Consider the following 27,165-nt stretch of genomic DNA (forward strand, 5'->3'; position numbering starts at 1 on the left):
GTGCACAACCAATCCTTACTGAATCCAGTTTGTTAATCTCAAAGTTGGGCGTCTACCGCGTCTTTCATTTTCTAAAAAAACTTAGAAAATGATATATATCCATTTGAAGCCTTAACTCAACATGATTTGTACAACATTTCCTTTAAAAGTTAACATACTTAGTCGATTGAATCTTGCTTAACAGAAACAGAAACCATAATATCTTCATATAATTTTCCTTATATTAAGATATTATGGTTTATTTTAATCAGGATTCAATCAACTAAGTATGTTAATTTTTAAAAGAAATGTTGTACAAATCATGTTGAGTTAAGGCTTCAAATGGATATATATCATTTTCTATGTTTTTCGGCTTAATAAGATTATTTCTTAACAACAGGCCATATTTCTTTGCTTAAAATAAGACTTATCGTAACCCATGTTTGGAGACTCTGGGTCACATGGCTCAGAATCGATCACAATGGCGTACGTGTATAAACTCTGTCTTACCTTAAATTATGAGATTAAAATTACTCTATACCTTTCGTTCTACGAACCGATATCTTTCTCCCGGTATGATATCCTTACATGCAGACTTTTCTTATTTACTACCATTGAAATAACCGCTTTTATTAATTAAGTGTCCATCTTGTTGTGCTAATGATTTATGGCAACTTGAACCGATGCATATATAAACCTGGTCCTACGTTATAGCTGAATTGATGATTGTTTAGTTTCGTCAAAAGTTGTTTTTAAATAAACCTTTTTAAGTAGGCATATTCATCCAAATATTAATTTGAAGGACAATAGATATTTGATATTTAAGTATGACTTGTTTACGTTAGATGTTGACTGGTATGTTTATGATTATGTAGTCTGTGTAAACCATGCAGTAATAACCACGACTCATTAATTGCAATTCGTTGTACAAGATTTCTTGAAACACTTATTGTGACGAGTGATATTGCTGGCCACTTATCTAAATTAAAGTTAAATAGTACTCATTTTTAACGCAGTACTCAATTAGCATTTACTTGAAGGATTTATTCACAGCTTTTATGTATCAGAGACTGATATCATAATATGATAATATTAAGGCATATTATTATATGTTTTCACAAGTTCAGTATCTATTTTATATTCGTCGATCAATATGAGTATAACTATTTATTCAGCTTCTATTTGAATACGAAATATCGATCCAAATAATAACTAACTGCCAAATATATGAGCATAACAATTTTCGATTAATTCATTAAATAGGCTGTAGAAAAAATGTCTCTTTCAGTTTTCTATATAAATTAGATTTTAAAAAGAACTCATTAAACAAGTATGATTTTATATGTACTCTTTGAAGCCTAACCTATGATATGCTTTAAAATGAGTGAAAACGATGGCACTATGCTTTAATCATTAAGCCACTTCTTACATAATCTAAATATTTGTACAATTGCAATTATTGTTGTTTTTATAAATCTTCAGCTTATTTACTTTATAAGCATATGACTGGATCCACAGTACTACATTTTAAACAACTAGTCACTCGTCAGCTTTCATACAAATGTCTAGTGCAGGAAAGAAATCTGTTGAAGTATTATTAGTACTGGTATTAGGGGGAGTTTGTGAAAAATATTGAATACACTATATTCCACATCACTAACACCGAGCTTAGTTGGACAACTTTTTAAATAGTTCTAACTAAGGTTAGTCTATGATGCAAACTATATTATTGTTACTTTTAATATTCCGATGTATTTAGGGATGAAAATCAGCGTACTTGCTACTTACAATTACATTTTAACAATGTGATCTACGTCATGGATCTAAAATAAAAACATGTATGTAGGAATCATATTATTTTTCTAATCTGATATACTTATACATGTTATATAAAGTTCATTCATCAAGTTTTACAATTCAATTATTGTTAGTATTATACTGGTAGTTTTACCTTCTATTGAGCACTTTGTTGTTCTTTTTACTTCGATAATTACTTTTAAATTCATATTGTGATGGTAGAGTAACCTTTTGACCTTGACTTTAATTTTATGTTGCTTTACTAGATTAGGTATATAATTGAATCCTAGCTTTCTATTAATTGTTTATTTCAAGGTTACAATGTTGATGATCTATTATAGCGATCATTATCATCAATCCCGATATGTAAATTTGATTGGTAATAGTCTTCATTGCTTTTGTTACTTTCATTGTTATTATATCTGTTTATAACTGAGTCGTGTTGGCAATTGAAAATACTAACAATACGATAACATGCTTTCTTTTCTCTCACCCTCATACTTCAACTCCCTTCTTTTTTCAATGAAATCTCATGTTAAAGAGATATTTGTAATCAATTTTTCATAATATAAAATGTCATTAGGTAATGTTGGGTGTAACAGTTGTGCGCTTACAAGATTGAGGTTTACGTTTTCTTGGTGAAGAAGATGTCGTTCGGCCACTGAATTATCCAATTTACTAGTTAACATCCGTCTAACTCCATAGGTATTAGTGGGAACGTTTGCTAAATCTCATTATTCTCACGTTTTTTGTCTCTAAATTATGTTCACTAAAGCAATTGTTTTTGCTCAGATAAAGTTACTACAATGATTTAAGAAAACATTCATGTCATTGAAGCGTTTCTATACCAACAGTTTCAATCGGCTTCCATTTCCAACTGCGATTCTATGTCTGTCGTAATTGTTTGATAATATACCGTTTAATTCACCATGTGCTAGTAGTATATGTAGCTAGAAACATGACTCTTTATATAAAAAAATTTTACTTCGTAGATAAATAATATATCTGTAATATCCCGAGGAGTAGAAAATTAGATTTTCTGGCGTTTCGTGACTTAGTGTAAGTCACTTTTTCAGAGAATAAATAACCAAATTAAAATTAATCCAAGTTTATTCGAAATTATCAAATCAAATGTTGGTAATGATACCTTATTTCGTAGATATACATATATTAAAGGACCTTCGAAAAACAAAGGTAAAAGTAATTAATTTTCTTAGGGTTAATAAAAAAAGACTTCCAAATCAATACTAATTTATTTAGGTTGAAATCATGAATGGATTTATATTAGACCACCATCTAGTATGGTCATCCAGTGCTTCCCGGTTTTTAATGGTGGCCTAACATTGATCCATTCATGATATCAACCTAAACTCAACATTCTCTGCAACCCTACACTAATTTATTTAAACTGCCAAGAAACTATACACTGTTCATAAAAGTCGTCAAAAGATAGAATACTTATATCTAATCACAACATTTAAATAACTTGATATTATAATTTATACAATCACTATAAACTGGGAAGAAGTAAATAAGAGTAAAATTATGGAAGTGTTTTTATAGTTTTAAATTCTTAAGAAATGAAACTTCAACTTTTTATCGGTTCATATTCTTATAAATATCGATTGGATATTTAGATACATATCTATCCAAAATTTTCTCTACACGGATGTATAAAATAAGCGAAAATTAGCTGTCTCGTTAAGTATGAATTTAGGTTCAGGAAAATTATTATTGGGATCAATTTTTTCGAACATAACGACTATTGTAACGGAAGCATTCAGACAACAGTAGGTTATATAGTCACTTGTATTAATTATTCTAAAATTATTTATGATCATGATCAGAATAGGTTTTGTGGAGATTGTAGTAATTTTTATAGTTGAATTCATGAGTATGTAAACTAGACCACCATTGAAAACCTAATGGTCTAGCTTACATCGACTCATGAATTCAACTATTAAAATATAATTGTGATCAATCTGAAGATACTGTTTTTCTCATAATGACAGAATACAATTAAGACAAAATAACATTCTTTTGTTTTGTAGAATGTATTTGTTAACACGTTATCCATTGACTTGAGAAGAACACACAAATGATGCATACTGAAAAAGATAACCTTAGTTTTGATTGACTACCTTAAATGATATGTCTCGAAATCAGTTTCAGGGGTACAGATGTATTCATTTTTTATCTTTTGTTAAACTTCGGAATTTCAACATTTTGCTGTACGTTTTAATCAGTCTTATTAAAATTTTATTTTTCTGAAAAAGCCCATAGTATAGTTCATTACCTTTTTAATTTCTACTCATTATATTTCCCTTGTACTTATGTGTGATGTGGTGGCTTGGATCGATGCATATTTTTCCCCATTTCTACAGTTTTATAACTGTCTGGTTAAATTAGTCATTCATTTTGGAACTCGATAGTAACATTTGAATAAATAATTTCGTATAGAGAAATCGTAAAATTTCATCTGAAGTATAAGTTGTATCCAGGACATATTTATCTCAGATTATTGTTATGGTGAACTGTATCAGATTTTCTAGTATCTTATCTTTCCAAAACACTAATCAAGTGTAATTTAAAAGAGAATTGAATTGTCTAATGAGTTATGATAAGAAGACTGACAATATGACAGGAATTTCCAAAACATGACTTGAAGGAGAGTACACGTGTTTGTCGTCTGACCATTCATTTAGTCACAAGACGATTATTAAATAAGCAAAAAACTACTGAACATATGTTAAGTTCTTATCTTTTGAATGATTTCCTTGTTCATAAAGAAATTTTCTAGTATTTCACACTTCTGTTTTGCGTAATAGCTTCGTGTAATTTCTGTTGTTATGGGATTCAGTAAACACCTCATAAGAAATTTGATTGGTAAGTATTTTAACAAAATATAATTTGTAGCTTTTATCATACATACTATACAATATTAGTAGTGTGTTGAATTCAGCTGTTTAGTGGTGTAAATACCAATAAATTAAGTATTTACAAATTAATAAATTGGAATAAATAGATGAATGATAAGACTGCGAAATGTATAATCTTATAAGTAGTCATTTGAGCTACTGTGCTACAAATCTGTAAAAGAATGTTACGTTTTTAAATGAGTTTTCGTTGAATTTTTCTCATCTGATATTCTTGTTGCTCTTTTTTAGACTTCTACGGAAATGAATCCGTCAAATTTAGAAAAACTAGCAAGTGTCACATTTATTGTTGGTAGTTTCGAAAAATCTGGAAAAGTAAGATCGTTTGATGCATTATTTTTAACTCTGCTTTGTTATCTTTCGAGTACTTTTCAACCATAGTTATTTTCTCATGAAGCTGACATCTTTGTATTTATACACAATGCTAAAACCATTCCTCATTGGTGTGAATAACATGATGTATGCTTTATCTGGTCAAAATAACAGACTCCTCCATCCATATAGTTTTCTTTGTTAGGCGTAATACGAACCTAGGTAATAGATTTGATACTTGTTCATAACCTAGCCTGTAGAAACCGGGTCAATTCTCTGTGATGGCTTAATAGTTAAAATATTCATCGGTTGGTTTTGTCGCTTTAAACTCCAATTCATTTAATTCGGTTTAGGCAAACACATGTTCGAAAGTGGAGCACGTTAATCTCTACGCGGTTAATAATTCATATTTTTATGTTTAAACGTAAACCGACCGACCTATTTATTATTTTCAAGATGATGTTCAATTTTTAATTTTCCATACTGTCTTATTGAAACTAAAAATCTAGTTAGTTTTGATGTGATACATTCGTCATATAGTGGAACCAATGTGATAGATATTATCTATACATGAAATACCAAGCAGTTTGAGAAAACAGCATTCACCTTAGATTGGAAGATTCATATTGCTAGCGTAATATGACTCTATTAATACGTTTTTCTGTTGAAAATACGATAAACCACCAAAAGAGCCAATTCAAGTGGACAACAGATTAAGCATTCAATACATGTAAACAATAATGTGAATCTGCAATTCGTCTGAAAACAATATTCGTGGGTCTCATCAGCACAAACCTCTTCAAGAAGTTCGCCACTATTGGGTTCGTTCTTTTGTTTATCTATATGGTGTGTCACCTAGATACAGGCAAGAATACGAAAGCTATATAGAGATGTGCCGGACAAGATAATCACAGGATATCATATCGCCTCTAATTCGTGAAAAAATTTCCTCCATCTGCTTGGTTGTTGATGAGACTGAAAAATTCAAATATCACCGGTGAAATTTATAGGAACGTCTGAAAGTTATCCTGTGTTTGATGCAATTAGTAACTACATACTGAGTATAAAAGCACTAAAGTTCAGTTACCGACTCCGAATGAAGTATATCTTGCCATATTCCCTTTTAGTACACTCCTAAAATAGTACTGATATATCCGTACATCGTCCGGAAATTTATAATCACCCGAAACTATCTGTCAATAATTTATGTAATATAGGAATAAGCAACTATATATTTTGCAAGTAGATAAAATACGTATGTGATCGAATTTTCTAAGTTCAATACAATTATTCCACAGTAGGAAGAATAAACAAAGACGTAACGCGATTCGATTGCTGAAAAATTAAGTGACCTCTCAGTTAACAGCTGCACCGACAAGATTCTCAACACCAATAACTGATTCACAATCATTTCATCAGTTCTTATCATTAACATTGATCAACAATCACCTTTTACATCTCTTGTCATGTACGTAAACGACTGAGAAGGAAGATTAAAGCTCATCTTCACACGAACTCTCAGTGTCAGTTAACCAAGAGAATTCAATGTTGAAGACCAGTGTTAAAATATGACTTATGAACATTCTTTTTAAAACAATGTATATAACTGTAAGCTTCATTAACATCAGTGTCGTTCAAACTGATTTGGTGGTCATCCTCTTGTTTGGGAAGAAAAAAAGAATTTTAGTCAATTTCACCTCGGACCTTTTAATAATATACTTCGAAACACATGATTGTTTATTCAAAATCAAACAATATTTTTACACATTTCGTTGTAAAATATTTCACCATACTTGCGTTTATATATCTGACCCTCTACTTTGGGACCTGGATGATTTCACTCAAGTTATTGATAATTTATTCGTATTTGTTGGGAAAAGCACTGATATATGATATGGATTTTCATATTCATCACCTTAGTACAATAAATGCATAAAAAATCACAAGACCTGTAAACTGGTATTTGAAAATTTTAAAATCAGAATAATTTTTTATTTACTTACAACCATAGACTAGTAGTTTTATCAAGAAAACTTATAGACTACCTGCATAATGTCTCCTGATGTTTTCTAGAACCATCAGGTTATAGCTAAACCTCGTAGATAATGAAATGAACCGTTATAACTGACATAAATCTTTCGTGGTACTTTCCTTGAGTGAAACTATATCCTTTAGGGATTGTTATTGTTCATTTATTTATATTTCCTTACCTTATTTTCTTCATATTAGTATAATCTTACATTGGCATTTATTTTTAAATCGATTATGCGCTACTAATATTGTAGGTTTAATTCATAGTTCACATAGTAGCGTAAATACAGTTTACATCATGCTCAGACTTTATCAAGATAATTGTTTAAAATCAAGAATAACTAGAGGGTCGTTTCGTCCTAGTATACGATTCCTGAACAGTACACATCTATGATCTATCCAGGGATCGAAGCCCGGATCTTCAGGTCTCTCAGCAAACACTTGATTTTTAGACTACTGTGTAAGCATATGAGTATTCACATTTCAACCTTCAGTCAACTGGTGAAGATCTTGGGCTTGATTTATGGGAAGCTCGTGCATATGAATTGTTAAGGTGTCCTATATCAAGATAAAAACAGTTTCCGAATGTTTCTAGACTTTCACTAGTCATCTAGTTTAAAAGTGAACTACAAGTTAAACAATCTCCGCACTTGCTCTATGCTACTAATATTCATATTAATTAAGTTTTTAAAATGTTTTTTATTTGTTCAATTTTGCAGATTGTATTTAGTCTACTATCTGAATTAAATCTACGTTTATTTAACGTAAATTCACTCATTGAAATGCGTACAATTTTCACACGTTTGGCTAATGAAGCACAAAGCTATACACGACGTATATCCGATGGTGATTATATTAAAATTTGTATACTCGGTGGAAATTTATTAATTAATCTTGTCTTACGTGCTTATGTTGATCAATTAAGTTGTAGATCTACAGAATTGATAACTGCTTTTCGATTTTTCATTATACCAATTGATGGATTAACTAGATTTATTCATCATTCATCAGCATTACAACATCAACGAAGTCGGAACAATCTAATGAAGACTAATCAGATATCAGAAGTTGGCAGTCAACAACGGCAGCAGCATACAATGGATACACCAAGTAACACTGGATGTAATCAATCTAATCTGAATGATTGTAAGTTATTGTCACTGTATTTTGTATTTAGTCATTCATGATTTTATTTTGTTCATTTAATCATTCTCGTGGTTGTTGTTATTTTTCTAAAAATAAAACAACAACAATTTTTGCCTCTGAAGAGTACTAAAAGTTCTTATTAAACGAGAACATATCAATGAACATTATAGTTTTCACGAATTGATTATGGAATAGTAATAATAATATTGTCTAGTGGAGATGGTGGAGAAGATTTGTAGCTCAGGTGGATGATTTTGGTGGAGTTTTGTTCTCTGAGCTGGATGGTTTGGACGACCAAACCATCCAGCTCAGAGAACAAAACTCCACCAAAATATTGTCTAGTGCTTAAATAAATCAGATTTGAGTTTACTTCCCTCCAACCACCTAACATCAAATATTGTTTCTAATTATATTCTCTTAAAGCTTTGCTCTAATATCCAGATATATTATGCATAAGCACATATATGTAAAACATCAAAACAGTTAAGGTCATTTTGTAGGCTAATGATAAGAGTCATGTAAACCATAGAACTATCAATAATAATAAATTTTCACTTGGAATTTCTATCACGTACGCCATGTTCAAAATGAGTTTTTATCCAGTTCTAAAGTATATAATAAATAATCTAATCTACCAGACAATCACTTCCGATTAGATTTAATAAACATCAAGCTCCCAGTTACTTTTGTCTAACTCCAAAAAAATAAAGCGAAACTCCCGTTAACTACATAGCATGATTGTAAGCCTGATATCTGTGTCCACATAATCATGATAATTTTCATATACACATATTGTAGTACTATACTTATCTTTTATTTTAAAAAGAAAAAAATCACTGCGTTTTTTTGCCTTATGTATTTCTTATACAGCAGATTCTGATCGTACTTCGCTACCATCAATTCATGGATCGAATTACTTTAACAATCTGTTTACGTTTCATCTTTGTCAAATTGATCCAATTTATGGAAGCTTATTTTCAGAATTATGCAATGAGTCTGCTTCTGTCGATGTTAATTCTACGATGAATGATTTAGATTTGTTAGTGCTACGATCTGAATTGGTTAATCGTATTGTGAAATATTTAACAAATGGTAGAAATGTCCATCCATTTCCTATTGGATCATGTCTTCTTGGCTCATCAAAAAATACTTCAACTAATGTAAATAAAATGCAAAAATCTCTAACTACAGATTGTACTAATGCGATGTCAAATTTATCTTCAACCAATATAAATATTGCAAATCAGTCAGGTCAAGGAATAACAGACCAAAATGCTAGTTATTCAGATGGGATTTCTTGTTCAGGTATGGTTTCATTAGTCTGAAAACAAACAAACAGAGTCATACTGTTAAATGCCTTTAATTTTTGTTGTTGTTGATGTAATATATTTGGATTAGGGGCTAGCGCTTCATATTCCATAAACAAAAATGATGACTGAGAAATTTAGACTTTTATTATCACTTGACAGAAGTGATGATGACATGAATATCCTCATATGTGAATCCAACCGAATTATCGACCAATATCACCTAATAAACTGTTATCAGAAGACTAGTTAAGTGAAACGAGTTTTTTCTTCCCGTTAGATGCCGGCTTAGTGGTTTAGTGGTTAAGCGCCTGGCGTGAAACTGATAAGTCCTGGGCTCAAATCTCGCGAGGCGGGGTCATGCATGCGCACTGCTGAGGAGTCCCACAATGGGACAAAACGGCCATCCAGTGCTTCCAGGTTTTCCATAGTGATCTAGCTTCAATTGACTCATGATCTCAACTATTGAGAATAAAATACATTTATAAAATGGACTAAACACAAAAAACCTAATAAGAAGTCATTTAATGCATAAACGATCAGGAGATACAAATTTCGTTAGTCGCGAGGAAATAAAATTAATACCTAACTACCAGGTTTGTTACTTAACACAATTTTTCTCTTGTAAACGGATTCTCAAAATCATAGAATGATCGTTGCGCTTTACAATCGAGACTGTAATTCATTGAATGTATTGACCGTTTTTTATAGACACAAATCTTTGTAAATGTAAATTTCTGCCCCCAAATGCCCTGGTACGGCCGAGAGTGGAGAGAGTCCGCTCTTCCTCTCGAAGTGCTCTCACACGGCCACGCGTATATAGCCTCTGCCAGGGAAGTCCTACTCACTTCCTTCTCGTGGCGGGGGTGTTGTTTACGAAAATGAGAGGACGAAAGGCGAATGTCCGGCGCTTTAACCGGATTCCAAACCAATGGTGCACATGGGCTCCAGTATCCTGCGGGGACAAATGGCGTATGAACCAATTGTTGGTCACCGGCTTCCATGGGACTGCATCTCCTTACGATGCTCCACTGCCTTGTAGATCAGACCTTCAGGTCGAAGGCTCGGGGAGTGGCCCCCTAAGAAAACCACCTGCTTCGGTTTGGGCACCCGGGCAGTATCACAGCCCTCACATATATCGAATGAGATTTGTGTGGCGCATATGTATTTGGTGCCTCTTTGTACCATTATGTATGTGTTGAAATAAATAAATAAATAATAAATGTAAATTTCTAGGTGATTCAAAAATAATTCATCCTTTTCTATGTATCTAAATTAAATGTGTTCTAACAGGGATTATTCTTGTCACTGATTAATTCTTCAATTTCTATGTAACTCTAGTTAGTCGAAATGTATGCAACGGAATATCTTTTCGTAAAAGTACTTATCCTAGCATACATTTACTTAAAGTTGACTTAATAAAATTGTCTGTGATTTTAATTTGAAACTAAAACAATTCAAATCACAAAGTAATGTTTCAAGACAAAAAAATTCAAATAGTCTAGTCGATTTAAAATTATATGACAAACTCTGTTAATTATTATGAATTACTGACACCCGTCGAATACACATTTCTTTCACTCTTAGATACCTTACTTTACGGTTGAATATATAGTTCTTAATGTTGTGTTCTTTCTTTCCTTATTCATGATGTTTGTGTTTATTTGATTTATGTAATAAATAGTCAATGTTTATACGCAAAGTATATAACCGAGTAAACAATTACTATTTTCATTAATATATACATTGCTTTTTATATGAACCTACGTAGAAAGTGTAGCCACTAAAGAATAGTATTAGTGTAGTAAACAAAAACTCAGGTGGGGAAAACGAACTTATTGTTTAATACATAGAGTGACTTGGAAAAATATGACAATTATACATTAAATACATCATTTGAACAGCTTTTTTTACATACTCCACTGTTCATCTAACTGTTGTTATTTCAATCACTCTCCGATTTCCTTCCTGTTCTCTTCATCCCAATCTTCTACTGGCAGGCATTCTACTCCCGATTGCTGCTACTTTCTACTTATATTTGTCAACATACGCAGCATACATTACAATAACAGCTGTACGAATAGAAGTAACTATTAAACGTGTGTATCCTAATGAATAAACAATTCAATATTTCTCAGTCAAACTTTGAAGTAATAAAAAGAAACTGAAACATAGGTTCATTTGACACCTTTAGTTTATCAGTTGTAGAACGTTAAAAAAAATTATTTTCTCATTAAAATTCCACATTTTACTTTATATTTATGTTCTTTAGGTAATAATAATATTCAGAATGAAGAAATGGTTATTCCATTCATTTTAAATGTTCGTCTAGGCAATTGTTCAACATTAAATTATCCTGGCTTATTGACAACTGTTCCAACACAGACTAAATCTCAACACCAACAGCAGACTAGTCGATCGTTTACTGCCGATCCATCTTCTAATTCATTTAATACATCTACAGTAGTAACTAATACAAGTACCGCTGACTTTGATTTTAAAACACCGAGTGATCCAGAACAATCTTATACTAAACGTAATATTAGTCCTGAATTAGTTTCACATAATGCAACCATAGCACCAAGGTAATGTACAGTTTTAATTAGTGTATATTCTTATTAACTAATTTATTATTATCGTTTAAGTTTCTTGTATCGACAATTCTGTATATACTTGGAGTATGTAAATCGTTACGGTAACTGTTACTAAGGCGACATAAATATTGTTGGATTTTGTAATTACTTGAATTTTTACCATCAATTCACTTAGTTTTTGATTTCAAATGTGGGCAATTGAAATATGCTAGCACATCTTTCAAGATACTTATATTTCGTAGAAATGATTTTTAAATTGTTCTGTTTCCTGAAATTAATGTATTCTAAATTCTATCAACGCTACTCCATCTACTATACGGTAAATATTCTATGCGTTTTAAAGGTTATCGAGCTGTAATTATATCAGGACAAAATGTACTTATTGAACCTTTCCTAATTTCACTTTTTTCTATTAACTAGATTCACGTAATGTATTTAGTTCATTATGTAATCCATATGAACTAGGCACATTAATTAGTTTGATTTTTACTAATTTAATTACTATCTAGTCGAGCAGATATAAATACAATGAGGAATCTGATTCAAATGGAAACAGATCACACCATGACAATAGGTAAATAATAAGAGAAAAAACAGAAGACTTGAAATTAATAATGAGTACACTGTTGCTAGTGGGAAATTCGAAATAAAATAAATGAATTAACGTTGGTAAATAAAATAGGATTTCATAGAACTTCATTCATTATTCAAAATGACAAAAGTGAATACATCTGAACAAGCGCAATCGGTTTTATAAAACCCACTATTTAATCATGAGTTTCATTCATGATCAACAAATCTACGATATGTAAGTTAGACTGAATCAAAGAGGCTTTTGGTGTATATGTGGTGCAACTTTGTCAATCAAAACTCTATCTGGACTAATAAGATCGGCCAAGGCTTGCAGTGGTTATGAGTTGGGGAGACTGCGAATAATAAGTTGGCAATAGATTAAGAATAGTTGATCATATGACGGTAGTTAGTGGGTCAAAGGAAATCTATGATAAAAGAAATATGTATATAATAATCTAGTTAGTTAATAATTATACAGTGATAATATATGTATTATAATAGTCCATAAATTAATCCTGACCGCTACCATTGATTTAGTTTTCGTCGGATATAACAGTTACAGCAATTCATATAATTTAGTTATCATTCTGTGGATAAGGTTATAATGAACTAATGGATCACAATGTTTGGGATTCAAGATATACCAATTAGAACCTTATGTCTTTTATCGTTGTTTCTTTCTGTCGACCTTTTTTCACGTAATATTATTTTACTCTATTTTCATTTTGAAAATCATTACTTGGGAAATTAATTTTTATCCAACTAATGGTTTTCTTATTTTCATTCTTGCTTTTCTTATTCTTCGCTTTCATCTTTTAACACTTTTTCACTCTCGATTTATTCAATTTCAACAGTTGTTTACTTCCTATGTTAAGTACATTGATTTCGTTTTTATTTTAGGCTTTCTTTTCCGTTTTTTTTTCCTGTTAAATCGTATTGAAAATGTTCTAATGTTCTGATCTCTCTACATTAATTTTTATTTGGTTGTACTTTGTTTAGTTTTTCAAGCCTATCTGAATTCTTCATTAGATTATTACTTGGCTTTTTTTCTTGAAAATGAATCATTCTTATAGGCATGATTAACATAACCTTGATGTTAAGATTTATATTGGAGTTTAAGTGCAATCACTTGTTTCTTCATGATTATCTTTTTCAGAAAATTTAACTAATCAGCTTTTAAATAGGTTCTTCAATGTAAAGAGAAATTTGTGTACAATATCGGAAGTCATGTTTATTATGATTTTAATACTAGCTTGTGAATTTTAAGATGAAAACATATTGAACGTCCAATGGAAGAAGCTGAAGTCAGTCAGTCAGTCAGTAACAACGTAGAACTTCGTACGTACGTACATCAGTTCGAGTTGCCACGCCACATTAACACAGAGATGCAGTTGTCGATTCAAATCCCGTAGTGGTAGAGGTAATAAGAGTATAAGTAGTAATCGGGAAGATTAGGGTTTGGAGATGTTATTTAAAGAGTATAATACAGTGAAATAAATTTGGGAAGAAAAAAAAAAGAGACAAGGAGGGATAAGATCAAAATTTGAGAGAACACAAAGAGTGTATGCACCTGCACCATTGCAAACGATTTTGAGCCATGTCATTCAGGGTCTCTAAACATCGGTTGCTATCATCTCGCGGTCCCCAACCAGGTAGTCTACACCTACCAACATGACTCAGTCTACTTGTCAGTGACTTCATGGACTTGTGCCATGTTTTGGTTTGGCCGCCTCTAGCTTTCTTCCAACCTACTCCTATACCACTGAACATTGCACGTCGAGGCAGTCGGTCGTTGGGCATACGCAACACGTGTCCAAGCCATCTCAACTGATGAAGTTTCACTACTTCATCAATTGATTTGCCATCCTTACCTAGTACCTAGAAGCTAAAAGAGAAATAAAAACGTAGATAAAGACACTGGACAGTGTCATGAATTAAAAAACAAACGGGAAATTAGTATACTTTAGAAAGTTATATACGGCAGTATAACTTGTTTATAAAGAGTTACCAGGATCATCTTACAGCAATGTGATTTTTTTTATCGAAACAAATCATCATTTTTAAGAAACGTTGATTCAGTTACAAACTTTATTATCAACGTGATGTGACACAATCACATATAGAAGGCTTTAGTAATCCTTTGAGATGTTAAGGAATCTGGAATTCGGTTCGACTGGATTTCGTGTTTTATCTAATTGAAGGTCAATATTATTGAAACATACACACATCCATAATTAATTACCTAGCCAGTTGTTTAGATTTTAATTACATAAATGCTCTCTACAGATCTCTCACAGATAATGTTATATAGCATATCAGCTGAACAATTCTATCCGTTAAACGTATTATCACAAAGAGTATTGCGTATTACGATTTTTTGCTATTGCTAAATTTGATTTTTCATCTGATGTCTGTTCCTACATGATACTTGTAGCGAAAAATGCTGTCATCTAAGTATGGAAAAGGTAGTTTTTAATCAACCAGTCACTATCATTTCATAGTTTTAAGCTTGTGTGACAATGCACTTAGCTGTCGTGTAATTAGTAACCAATATCGAATGTCTTTCCGTATTTTTTACTTGGAGAATAAATAGCCGTTATCTAAATAATTCTAGTCTACTACTATATATATTAAACGACAGTTTTTATTGATTTTTATTTTGATTCACCTTATGGTATAATCCTTACGATGATTTCAACGTGTCTGTAAACAAATATCTTTATTAAAACTTACTAGGTTTTTTTATATACAAAATTGTAATTGGACCTATTGTGATATTATCTATCTGTTTATATTTATATGTATTGGATCATAACTTAGTTACTTCAAAAATAACAGTGATGCAAGAATATTGATGCTGAAACCATAGTGTCATAAGCGAAATCTCCAACCAACATTGCACTTCAAGATAGGTGGTAGTTAACCATACGTATTACGTGTTCCAACAAACTGAGCCGATGATTCACAGCCTTACCAACCTAGCACCATATGTCTAGCTTCAGCATTGGTTTGTTGGTTGCCCCACGATTAATACGCAATGTCTTGAGAACATATGTGACCAATTACTCATAACCTATAAATATTTTCTACTTTCACAAGTCACATTTCACAGCCATAAGTAAAACATCACGAGTGCCTAAGCAATATACTCGTTCTTTAATAGACAAACATAGGTGGCGGAAGTTGTCAATAGGCATTTAAGCGTTTTGAGGTCTTATGGTGTTTTTGTTTGCCATCAACTCTACGGAGCTGATGAGACTCCGAATGTAAGTGAGATATTCACAGCGCTCACATTCTTCATTTCCAATTTTTCCGGCACCTTTATCGAGGAGAACTGTTCCATTTAAGTACCCTCAGTCATCAAATAAGCCTTCAAGTGAGAGATCAATCCCTGAGAAATTAGATAAAAAGTGTTGCTACTGTTCATGAGAAAGTTATCGTGTTCTTGGATCAGTTCTCCTTGATTATTTCACTCTGATCATTTTAAAATTGTTTCTTTTTATTGATATTTATTTGTCATCTATTATTGTTGTTACTGTTTATTTTTCTCTCCATCGTTTATATGACTAGAATACGTCGAAATTTTTCACTATCATTTCGTTCACATAAAACACTACTTAAACGAAAATCTTCATGGAGAAATGGATCTTTTAGAACTAATAACAACAGGAATAGTGCTAGTAGTAGTATTACTACTACCGCTACTATACGTTTGTTTGATATTCTACCCGGGTACATTAAACATTTACATTCTATACTGCATACGATAATAGTAAATACCATTTCTCTAACCAACAAACTTTATGCCTTGGTTTTGAGCTTATTATTTAGCTGAACCACAAACAGTATATTTACACAATGCTTGTGTTACGAAGTTAACAAAGGTTTTGTCTCTGTATTTATGTGTGTTATTTATAGTATTTTTTATTCGATTTACAACTATTTTACACAATTTATTGTCCATTAATCTTCCACTCATTTATCTAATACCTTGCTGGAATAATCAATTTTAGTCTAATTTCTGCATGTAACACCTTCCTTATTATGATGTTTACCGTTAACTTGGCTTTCTTTTCTTCAAACGTGGTTTCATCAGTATATATTTTTCTATTTAGAGAGAATTAAGACACACAACGTATAGTTCCTGGTGTATATGAGAAATTTACTTATTATGTGTTTGTATAAACACCTATTAAAATGACCTATCTATTTTTAACTTTTATGAGAAATTTCTTCACATATACTTTTGTCGTGAAATAAACTAGTTTTTAAGCTAGAATAATAACAGTGGATAACAATAAAATGTCTACAGTACAACCCGTTAATCAGTTTCCGAACGTGAAAAACTATATAACAATTACCACCTTATTGTTCTGTGTATCTTTATTTTGACTTATCATTAGTGAACAAGATCATTCAATTTGATTAACACATTAGTTGGTTTTTTATTGTAAAATGATGTACAATTTTAACTACAATTTAAAAATGTGTGAAAATTCCTTCGTATGTTGGTACTGTGTGGGCTTGTGTGTATATAGCAATTCGAAAATATTTTTCAAGGTGAAAATTCTCATGTTTTAGGGATAATATACATTTCTATATGAATATAAAATCACAATCCGATCAAAGTTGGACAACCATTGAAAACCTGGAGGCACTGGACGGCCGTTTCATTGCAGTGTGAGACTTCTCAGTGGTGCACATCGGCGACCCCACAAGTGGGGATGAAACCCATGGCCTTCGGTCTCGCAAACAGATGCTTAACCTCTAGACCATTGAACTGGCACCCTGTAGTGTTAATGTCTAACTACAATCAATCCACGATATTGCGCGACCACCCGACATGGGTTAGCTCCACAGTTTCTCACTAGAACTCAGGAAATGTCTTTTTTTTTTTAGCTGGTCACTAATGAGCTGAGCTCATGATAATTGTCTTTATGGGTTGTGGAGATGGTTGATTAACAATAAAATCATGAGTTGGTCAAACTTAGAAAACCTGTGAAAACCTAGATGTTCACTTCTGAGAAGCCCCATGCTAGGATGAAACGTCCATCCAGTGCTTTCAGGTTTTCACTGGTTGTCTAACTTTGATCGGCTCGTGATTGTGTTTTTAATTAAAAACCCTCACAAGCCCATTGTGGCAACATAAAGATAGATTCAATTAAACATGGATTACTTGACACGTTTCTGTTATAATTTTGTTCTTCAAATGAAATAATGATAATAATTAAAGATTAACAATTTTCCGTGGAATATATTATAAATCTGTTTCAGATAGTTAAAGGTAATTGCTATGAAAACCTTGGACCAGAGTTTCGCACTCCTCGGTAGCAATCATCGAGAATCATCTTCATTCTTGATTGATATGATACTATTGTAGGGATTTAACTTTGTTTTACTGTGTACCGTATTCAAGGGTCTGAATAATCGACGACAGTAACCTTAATTTCAAATGTCTTAACTGAATGACATTTTTGGAAACTTGATAAATATACGAATACTGATTAATATACTAGTAAATAAGCAACGCGGATAAGATTGATTAAAATTAAATTCTCGAAAATGATTGTCGGTGTAACATATTTATCAAGCATGTGTTAATGTACGCGACTTTGCCCCACATCTTGTATCAGTATGTGTGCCATCAGTAGTTCAACTACTCAAATTGAAATATGTGTGCGTCTCGGAGAGAGGTCAAATGTATGATCTAATATTTCAAAGTCATGATTCAACTATTAAATTCTGATTTTTATTACGAAAATCAATAGTCGACGTTCATTCTGTTTATCAGTGGTGTGCAAACTAATAAACTCATATGTTTACTTTTAATTTTGTCATAATATTTATATAGATGATTATTTCTGACTTACCAAATGTAAACGAAGTCATTATATCAACGTGTATTTGTGTTTGTTAAATTAAGTTTTGCCTAATTAATTAGTTGTTTCTTTTATGTCATTGTCTTTCTACTTGTCTTTTTGTATAATGTATGACGTATTTTTAATATATTTCGTTTCTCTAGGGAATGTGTTTTATGCATTTGAATTTCATTCGTACCATTTATTTCTACTCGTTTCCTCATTCAAATAACTACGGAGATTTAAATATTTCATAGAGCATTACATCAGTCTTTTATCCGAAGAAAACTACCTAAATATACGTATATTTCCTTCTTAATAAAACAATTGAAACCATAGAAATATCTTTAATTTGTGGGCCTTTTTTCTTCATTTATAATAATTCATTTGATGAGCAGTGCGATCATATAATCACTTAAGGTTTCTAATCATGCCCAGTAATAGTTAATGCTAAATATTCTATTCATTCAGATTAATCAACAGAATTTCTTAAGTATATTATGTTTATTACGTGTTTTTATTTATTATTTCTCACTTAAAGTTTATTACTTTGGATATTTTAGTTTTAGTTTGACTGAATTTCCATTAAAGTTACAAAAATGGATTAAAAAAAAAAGAAACTGATTCCAGGAATTCATTCATACGATACATTAAACATAATTCTATCGTATTGTTACGCAGAGATTGATCGAGATGTTTTCTGATTATTTTATGTGTTATTCAATAGTTAGTACATACAGTCAAAAAAGATTTTTGAATATAGATGAACTTTCTATCCGGGATTTAACAAACTATTTGGATCTTGTCGAATTTTATGTGCATGTGTTTATGCTGAAAAGTTGTGATAATTATGTACGAAAGCAATCTATAATTTATATTCCTTGTATATATATCATTTTAACATTGAGCGCGCTACATCGATATTGTTAAGAATCACTGAATGTTCAAAGGCCTTTTCTGTTTTGCAAAGTATATTAGAATACCGTATCTTTCATACGTGGAGTCTAATAAATATACACTTTTTAGGACTCTTCATTTACTCTAAATTCATGTCTCTGAAATGTTGCTTCACCATAATATCGAGGAATTTTATAGGTTACACCTTTATGTTCAATATTATGATTGGTTTTCAGCCATTTTACTAACAGTAATTCCCATTATTTTGGAAATCCAAGGCAGTAAACACACTGAATAATACATAAAATTAATATTTTCTCATGATAAATTCGAATAAGACCTTATCATATAAAGTGGGCCTCGTCGGTTGAGACTTGTAATAATTTTATAATATTGATTTTGAGAGTTTGGAGGCAAGATACTCTGAATCCAGTTCTCTTGCTATTCAAGGCTTGTTAGCAGGGGATATTAGCAACCACCAAAGGAATTGGTGCTTCCTACGTCATGTGAGCCATTGTCAAGGAAATGATGGATTGTTATTAACTGACTCCAAACACCTAGTAGCAACACATAGTGCACTTGATTTCTAATCACTTAGGCCAACGGCCACATTGTAGCTTGGCCGATAAAATTCGATTACTGACGAAACTCAACGCTGATTATTACTTAATGGAACAATTAAGACATGTCACCAACATTATTTTTTGCAAAACACTTGACGCGTTCTTGTAGCTGCTAATTTTTTTACTAATATAATATTTTTTTTTCGTCGCACTTTCTATTCATGTTGCTTTTAATCATAATGTGTGTGTGCAGCTTTTTAACAATATGCAAGTGATATTCTATTTTCCTTTACATGACTTAACTATGTTTGACTTTGCTGCTTTTTATTACAAATATTTTAATTAATCTACTAAATACTTCATAATGCGCATTAATAAAATCCTAACAATGAATTTTAATGTTAATTCATACTTCTTTCCAAGCTACTATTAACTACTCCATTTATTAATATTATTTTGGCAAATATAGATCACATTCTTCTGCTCAAAGAAGTGTTCAGTCACCAATATTCGGTTCCGATCGACGCCTTTGGGATATTCAAATAGAGTACTGGTCGATACCTAGTCAGACTACAACAATAAGTAGCAATAGTCAAATTACTTCAATGTCATCGTCGTTTTCATCTGCGAATTCTGTTTCAAATAATATCAATACTAACAGTGCTCTTTCTTGTCCTACAAGTCCACCAAGTACAACATCGGATCCTGTATCACCACCGCGACGTTCTACTATAAAAACTATATCGCCTGGTTTGGTCGTTACGATAGATTCGTCACCCAATACAACCGGTTCTATGTTATCTTCGCCATATCGTAATGGTGACATATTTAATTATGGTATGGAATCCCATTCTAACAGTTTAGTTTGTTCACCAATTCGTCATGTACAAATCAATTTAAATCAAACACATACTCAACATCTCGCTCTTGGATTATGGACAAAGGAAAAAAAACAAAAAAGTACGTGTTTACCGACTTAAAATGAATTTTTTATTGTGCATATATAGATGCTACAACATTATACACATTCTTTTATATATTACTACCATTTAAGTAACTGCTTCTATGAATTTGGTGTTCATCTTGCTGTGCTAATGAAGTGTGGCAATTTGGACCGATGCATATATGTGCCTCGTCCTGCGTTGTAGCTGACTGACTAACTTTAGCAACCGAGCAGTGTGATTAACCTCTAAACTTAAAATGTAGCTCTAGACCACTCACATAAATCCTAACCTTAAAACGAGTATGTAATAATAGTGTACATGAATATGGTCTTAAAAATGTAATTGCACCCACTTTAATTCACTCACTCATTTGCTCTCAACATATGTTTATATAGTCCGACTATCAGAAGTCCGATGACTTTTGAATAGCTCATTCTAATATTTGATAAGTGCCAGGAATGATAAAATACTTGAATTTAGAATTATTTTCGAATTTATCCATTTTTATTTATTGTATACTTCAGTTTTAATTGACCTATACTTCATTCATGTTTACGATCTATGTATAATTAACCAATAAACACACTGAGCAATTATTCTATTAAGACCGATATTATCAATCAAAAGTTCTGTTTCTCTCATAAGCTAACTTTTTATTTGGAAATTAACTTGAAACCAATCAATATTAGACTAACAATTTATGGATTAATGGATATTGTTCGCCTTTCTATGAAATTGGCATATATATATATATATATATATATATATATATATATATATATATATATATATCAAGAAGTCTGGTTTTTCTTGATATATAATTTCAGCACTCGAGTTAGTATTCGAATATTAAAAGTAATCAATCTTGAGGAAATATGAGGTAATAAATCTTCTTTTTGCTGGAGTTTTTTTCTCTGAGCTGGTTGATTTAATCGCGGAGCTTTCATCGTTATTCTGAGCGACATCATCAACACGAACTTCAGTTAGAAGTGAAGTGTTCTAATTTCTCCATATATTTTTCACTTCTCGTTCTGTAGACATCAATGTTGATTAGTTATTGTTGACCTTTAACCTGTCATTGTTTAGTTTTTTTGATTATATCTACCATTGATTTGATTCTTGGTCCCATATTTGTCCATAATTTTTCTGCTTGGACAAATAAAGGACCAAGAATGTTTATTATCAAACTAGTTTACTGTTTATATGTGCAATTCTATGACGGATATACCATTTCATTGTAATTTTAATTAGAAATACTACAGATTGTTTAGATAAACCGAAATTTCTTTGAAACTTCCAACCAGAAACCTCAAATATTCTTCCACATTATTCACTTATTCATAGTTAACCTCCTCCGTAGCTCATTTTGTATGTTCTATCTGGTAACACACATTTGACTCCGTGTTTAATCGATATTTCTTACAACTCTTTAGAAGTCTTCCATATTGTTGTAATCGTCTTTAATCGTTATAAAATGAAACTTCTTATAAGTAATTTTAACGAGTCGTTCAACTTCAGCAAGCTCTTTTTGACAACAATAATGTTAACAGATAAACAGTGTTTTAGTTTAAAACGTAAAATTTATAAATTAAAATCTTGATATGCTGTGTGGTTTAAACATGTCAACTTTTGTTTTCTTATTTCCAAAAAAAACAGGTATCATTGTCTAATTAACAGTTTTGTTGTATTTTTTCTCTGTTTGTTCTATTATTGTATACAGAATCTATTTTCAATCGATAAAACTTAATCAATTTTCATTGTGTTTCTTGACTTTTTCAAATATTTCAGTTATGCTTATCGGTCGTAAAGGAAAAGGACTTAACTGTCGTTATGAGTTGATTACTGGTATTCAACGTCTTTTATGTACTGGACGTTGTTGTAATTTGCATAATACCAGTTCAACTAATAATACTGAACGTTCAAAAGATACAGAATCCAGTCATCATCATCATTCTTCATCAGCCGGTTTAATATCAGATTCAAATGTTCTATGCTCTCCAGATTATAAAACTTCAAGTACAATATCTGCATTAGGCTTAGCTTTGACTGGTGGTAATGCTAGTAATTGTGGTTTTTCAGGGTTTACTGTGAACAATAATCATATGATGAGAGGTTAGTTACTTTTGTTGTTGTTGTTGTTGTTGTTGTAGTAATAATTACATGATAAAGCATAAAAGACGAAATTTGAACATATTAACATAAAAGTTCCGATTTTCTCCGTTCTTGATATAACCTTATAATACAGATCACTTTATCCATGAATGTTCATACACATAGTTCGTTTTGCTATTTTAAAGAGAGCAAAATCAAAGATTGGTGCAGAACAATATAAATTCATTTTATTTCGTTAGACTCTCATCAGCTGCTTACAACCTATAATATTTAAAAATCAATGATATTACAGATATTGACATACTTATAAATACAAAGATGATTAGAGATGAATGTGTTTATCATGTTGTAGCGAAGATTCCAACGGAGTTATTAAGGTCAGAAATTTTTTCTTTCAGATAAATAAATTATGAGAGTGAAAGTTCCAGAACATAGAACTAGTGTCCAGAAATCATAGAGTTTACAAACATAAGATGATTGTGTAATGAAGTAACTGAAAACTGAATGATAGTAATAAAAAAACACTAGTTGAAGTCAGCCAACTATGAATGTAAGAGAAGTAACAATGATGTGATTAAAACTTGAGAAAAAATTGAAGTGATGAATGATGCCATAAAAAGGATGTGATGTTACCAGGGCAAAGAAAGGTTTATTACTGTTTACTTTTTGGACGCATATATCTGGTTCTAGACGTTTAATTGATATGACTCCGGAAAATTTTAGAAGATTAGAGCTCGATTGTTTATTAATCACCTTGATAGGCTTCAGTGTATCGACTTGATATTCTGTATCAAGGAGGTATTTCGAGATGGCACTACTATTTGCTTTTAATCCACTTGACCTTAGACTTTTTGTAATATATCCTTTGGATCATATGAAGGCTCGCTTTTCTGTCCTACTAATCTAACTGTTTTATCAGATACATGTGAATTTATATACACATGGTTTATTTACCTCCTAATTAAATAGTTTATGGTTTCAGTTCATTTATAAGAATCGTATAATTAAAAGTTAAGAGTTTACTATTTAATCAATTATTAGAATTCCTGAAAGTATTTCGACTTTGATTCATCCACCTAGTTCATAGCAAAGTCAACTATTGAACCATAATGTGTGATATATGATCTTGCAGTGTGAAAAGCTACTCAGTTTATCTATTTATATCATATATTGTATATCGTAGTTTCAGTTCACTTTAATAATATAGATAAGTAGCTTTTGATTTTACGTTATATAACTTGAATTCTTAATTTTCAACTCTTGCTTCTGAAGTAACTGGTATTAGTACTAGATTTGTCATTGCGCTATTGATTGTTTGCTTACTACAGACAAACTGTTTTGAAGCATAAAGTAGTACATTAATAACTTGGTGTCAATATTTTGTCATGTTTTTGGTGCATACAAACGCCTAAACCCCACTACCAATGTTTCATCTTTGTTAATGTTGTGTTTTCTTATCCTTAAAGTTTGGATAGATGGTGTTGAATGGACCGATTTGAAATTTTTCCAAATCACTCCAGTTTGGCGTACACATGTAAAATGTTTTCCAGTTGTTCTATTGAGTGCTAATCAGGCGGATACAGCAACTCTAGTCAAATAAAAATAATCATAAGGATTATTATCAGTATTATTCGAACAAGTTCAGTGAGATTTCTCTGGCGAAAAAATAGAGAACTGAATGTATAGTCTGTGTATTTGTATCATTTTCGCATCTTCGGTTATTCTGAACACCAAATAATAAACCTAATCATAACAGTGAATAATTGTAATTGTAACAATAACAATGCATTTATCAGTGGTATTATTTTATTCATGTTTGTTTGTATTTCATTTCGCCAAAATTTTGTTGTTGTTGTTGTTTTCATAGTTACTTTGTCTTCCAGATTATGTTGTATGAATAAATTTTTTGTTTGTCTATTTATAAGATATCCATCCCTCTTATATATTGTAGATACAAGTGGTTTTTAGTTTCTGTCTATTCATTTTCACTACCTGATAACAGTACTATTTCAAATAAATTCTTTTATCTATACCTTTTAAACATTTATTTTAAAGTTTCGTTGAAACCCACTGTCTTATTTTCTGTTCATTTCATCATGAACTATAAATTAATTTTCCTGTTTAATGCCTGTTTTCTGTCAATCCGAATCAGAATACTTGTGTTGTTTTTTAAAAAAAATCTAACTTAAGATGTTTATACCACACCGTCAGGTAGTTTATATATCCGTCCAAACGCTTCCGGTTTTTGTGTTGTGTTTATTTAACTGTCTGCATGTTCACTTTACTTTTTTTTGTTAATTCTCTGGTTAATCGCGATTATTTATAGTTTTACACACATTTTATTTTGCTTTTAAGGGAACACTTCTATCCTATGAATGTTTTTCTTCCAAATATATATATATATATATATATATATATATATATATATATATATATATATATATATCACAGATATAAGTATACATCGCTTCGTCTTTCATATTCTGCTTTAGAAATTATTGTCACTGCAAATTACTATGACATTGATCCAATGTTTTATTTGTCAAATCAAATCACTGAATAATTGTTCATCATATTTTACAAGTTTCAATTGTATCATGTACGTGTCAAATAAAATTAGTTTTTCTATGATAATCTTTACAAATGAAGCATTTAAAAAAAAAAAACAAGAAAAAACAGAACGATATTAACATAAAAAGGGTTTTCTGAATGAATTGATAAGATTTAATGTGCTGTTTGTTGTTTTGTGTAACATTATTTTTATCTAGTTTTAATGCTTTATTGTTGCTAACACTATATCTTGTCAATATTAATGATATTTTAAATTTTTTATTACTATTTAGGATCAATATGTATTATTATCACTGTTTATTTTGTTTGCCATGGCTATTTTATTTTATATTAACTTATTTGTTTGATAGCAACATTCTTATTTAAAAGCTTTCTATTCAGTGTTAACTATATTCATTTGAATAAGATGATTAGTATGCTATATATATATATATATATATATATATATATATATATATATAGAGAGAGAGAGAGAGAGAGAGAGCATCTCATTAACTTGCTTTTTGTTCCTTCCAAAACTCACTTGTATGCATATCTTTCGCATAATTATTCAATGGACATTTATCTTTACACTTGGTCAACTCATATTTGGTTATTAAATAAAAAGTATAATTTATCTTGAATTTATAATTCTAATGAGGTTTATTGTTGTTCAATTCAAATCATTCTCAGTAACCGAGAAAGAAAAAGAAAAATCACGTGATTATCTGGATTTATAATAAAAATAAATAAATTGTTTAATAATGAATTTACTGCCTAATAAAGTCAAGTATTCGATAAACAAATCTAATCTTCAAAATGGAAAAATATTATATACATCTTTATCAATTTTAGCAAATAAGTCATCTAATTATAAATGACAAAATTTTTTGTATGACATAAAGTGGAAAAAAAAGTTTCTGCGATTTCATAAGATCTAACTACTCAATCAGTTATAAATAGGCTAGAGCTTAGCACAAATTTCTATCGGTAAAAATTGGTATGACCATGAAGAGAAAATTACCAATCTAAGAGTCACATAGTAATTGTATCAATGATAGAAAATGTATCAAAAAGAGAGAATAGTTAAAAAAACAAAGCCAGTAATAAGACTTATGAAATAGTATTACTGAGGTGTTTGTACAATTCGCACATCGTCACGTGGCTAATTCTGCTTCTAATATTTATTACATTCGAACGCATTCGCTGTATTCTCTGGCTTCACTTCTGTATCAGCCGTGACCATTATACAGTACGTGACTGGTCAACTGCGGGAAAACTAGTTTGCATACTGTGAAGTCGGCTTTCGGAGAACTTTAACGGAGCCTCCAGAGGCCCAAAAGGAGCCGAAGAGTCCTAGCCAATCAGAGCATGATGGAGCATTCTAGAATTCCAACGTGGCCTGCTACTACTGGTCAGTAACATAATATGTCGCTAACGGACTGGCCGAAATATGTTGTTGATTGAACAAACGTTAACATCTATAAATACCCATGTTTTCTGTACAAAACGAACCTTGGAGTAAAGTGTCTCCCATACTTTTGCGTCTTCTTTCTGGTGTTCAGG

The 27,165-nt window shown here is 31.1% G+C and overlaps 1 protein-coding gene across 1 annotated transcript in view; it reads left to right on the forward strand.

Moving 5' to 3' along the window:
* Positions 1-25,674, forward strand: part of MS3_00010112 (uncharacterized protein) — a 40,391-nt gene extending 14,717 nt beyond the window's left edge. The window contains exons 7-14 of the mRNA XM_051218454.1: positions 4,944-5,027; positions 7,775-8,201; positions 9,072-9,506; positions 11,781-12,093; positions 16,246-16,407; positions 20,463-20,953; positions 22,726-23,049; positions 24,516-25,674. Coding sequence (XP_051073892.1) covers positions 4,944-5,027; positions 7,775-8,201; positions 9,072-9,506; positions 11,781-12,093; positions 16,246-16,407; positions 20,463-20,953; positions 22,726-23,049; positions 24,516-24,649 — 2,370 coding nt within the window. The 3' untranslated portion in view covers positions 24,650-25,674. The remainder of the gene's footprint in view (positions 1-4,943; positions 5,028-7,774; positions 8,202-9,071; positions 9,507-11,780; positions 12,094-16,245; positions 16,408-20,462; positions 20,954-22,725; positions 23,050-24,515) is intronic.
* Positions 25,675-27,165: the final 1,491 nt, after the last annotated feature.

The sequence above is a fragment of the Schistosoma haematobium genome, chromosome 1, assembly GCF_000699445.3.
Source record: "Schistosoma haematobium chromosome 1, whole genome shotgun sequence".
NCBI classification, from domain to species: Eukaryota; Metazoa; Platyhelminthes; class Trematoda; order Strigeidida; family Schistosomatidae; genus Schistosoma; species Schistosoma haematobium.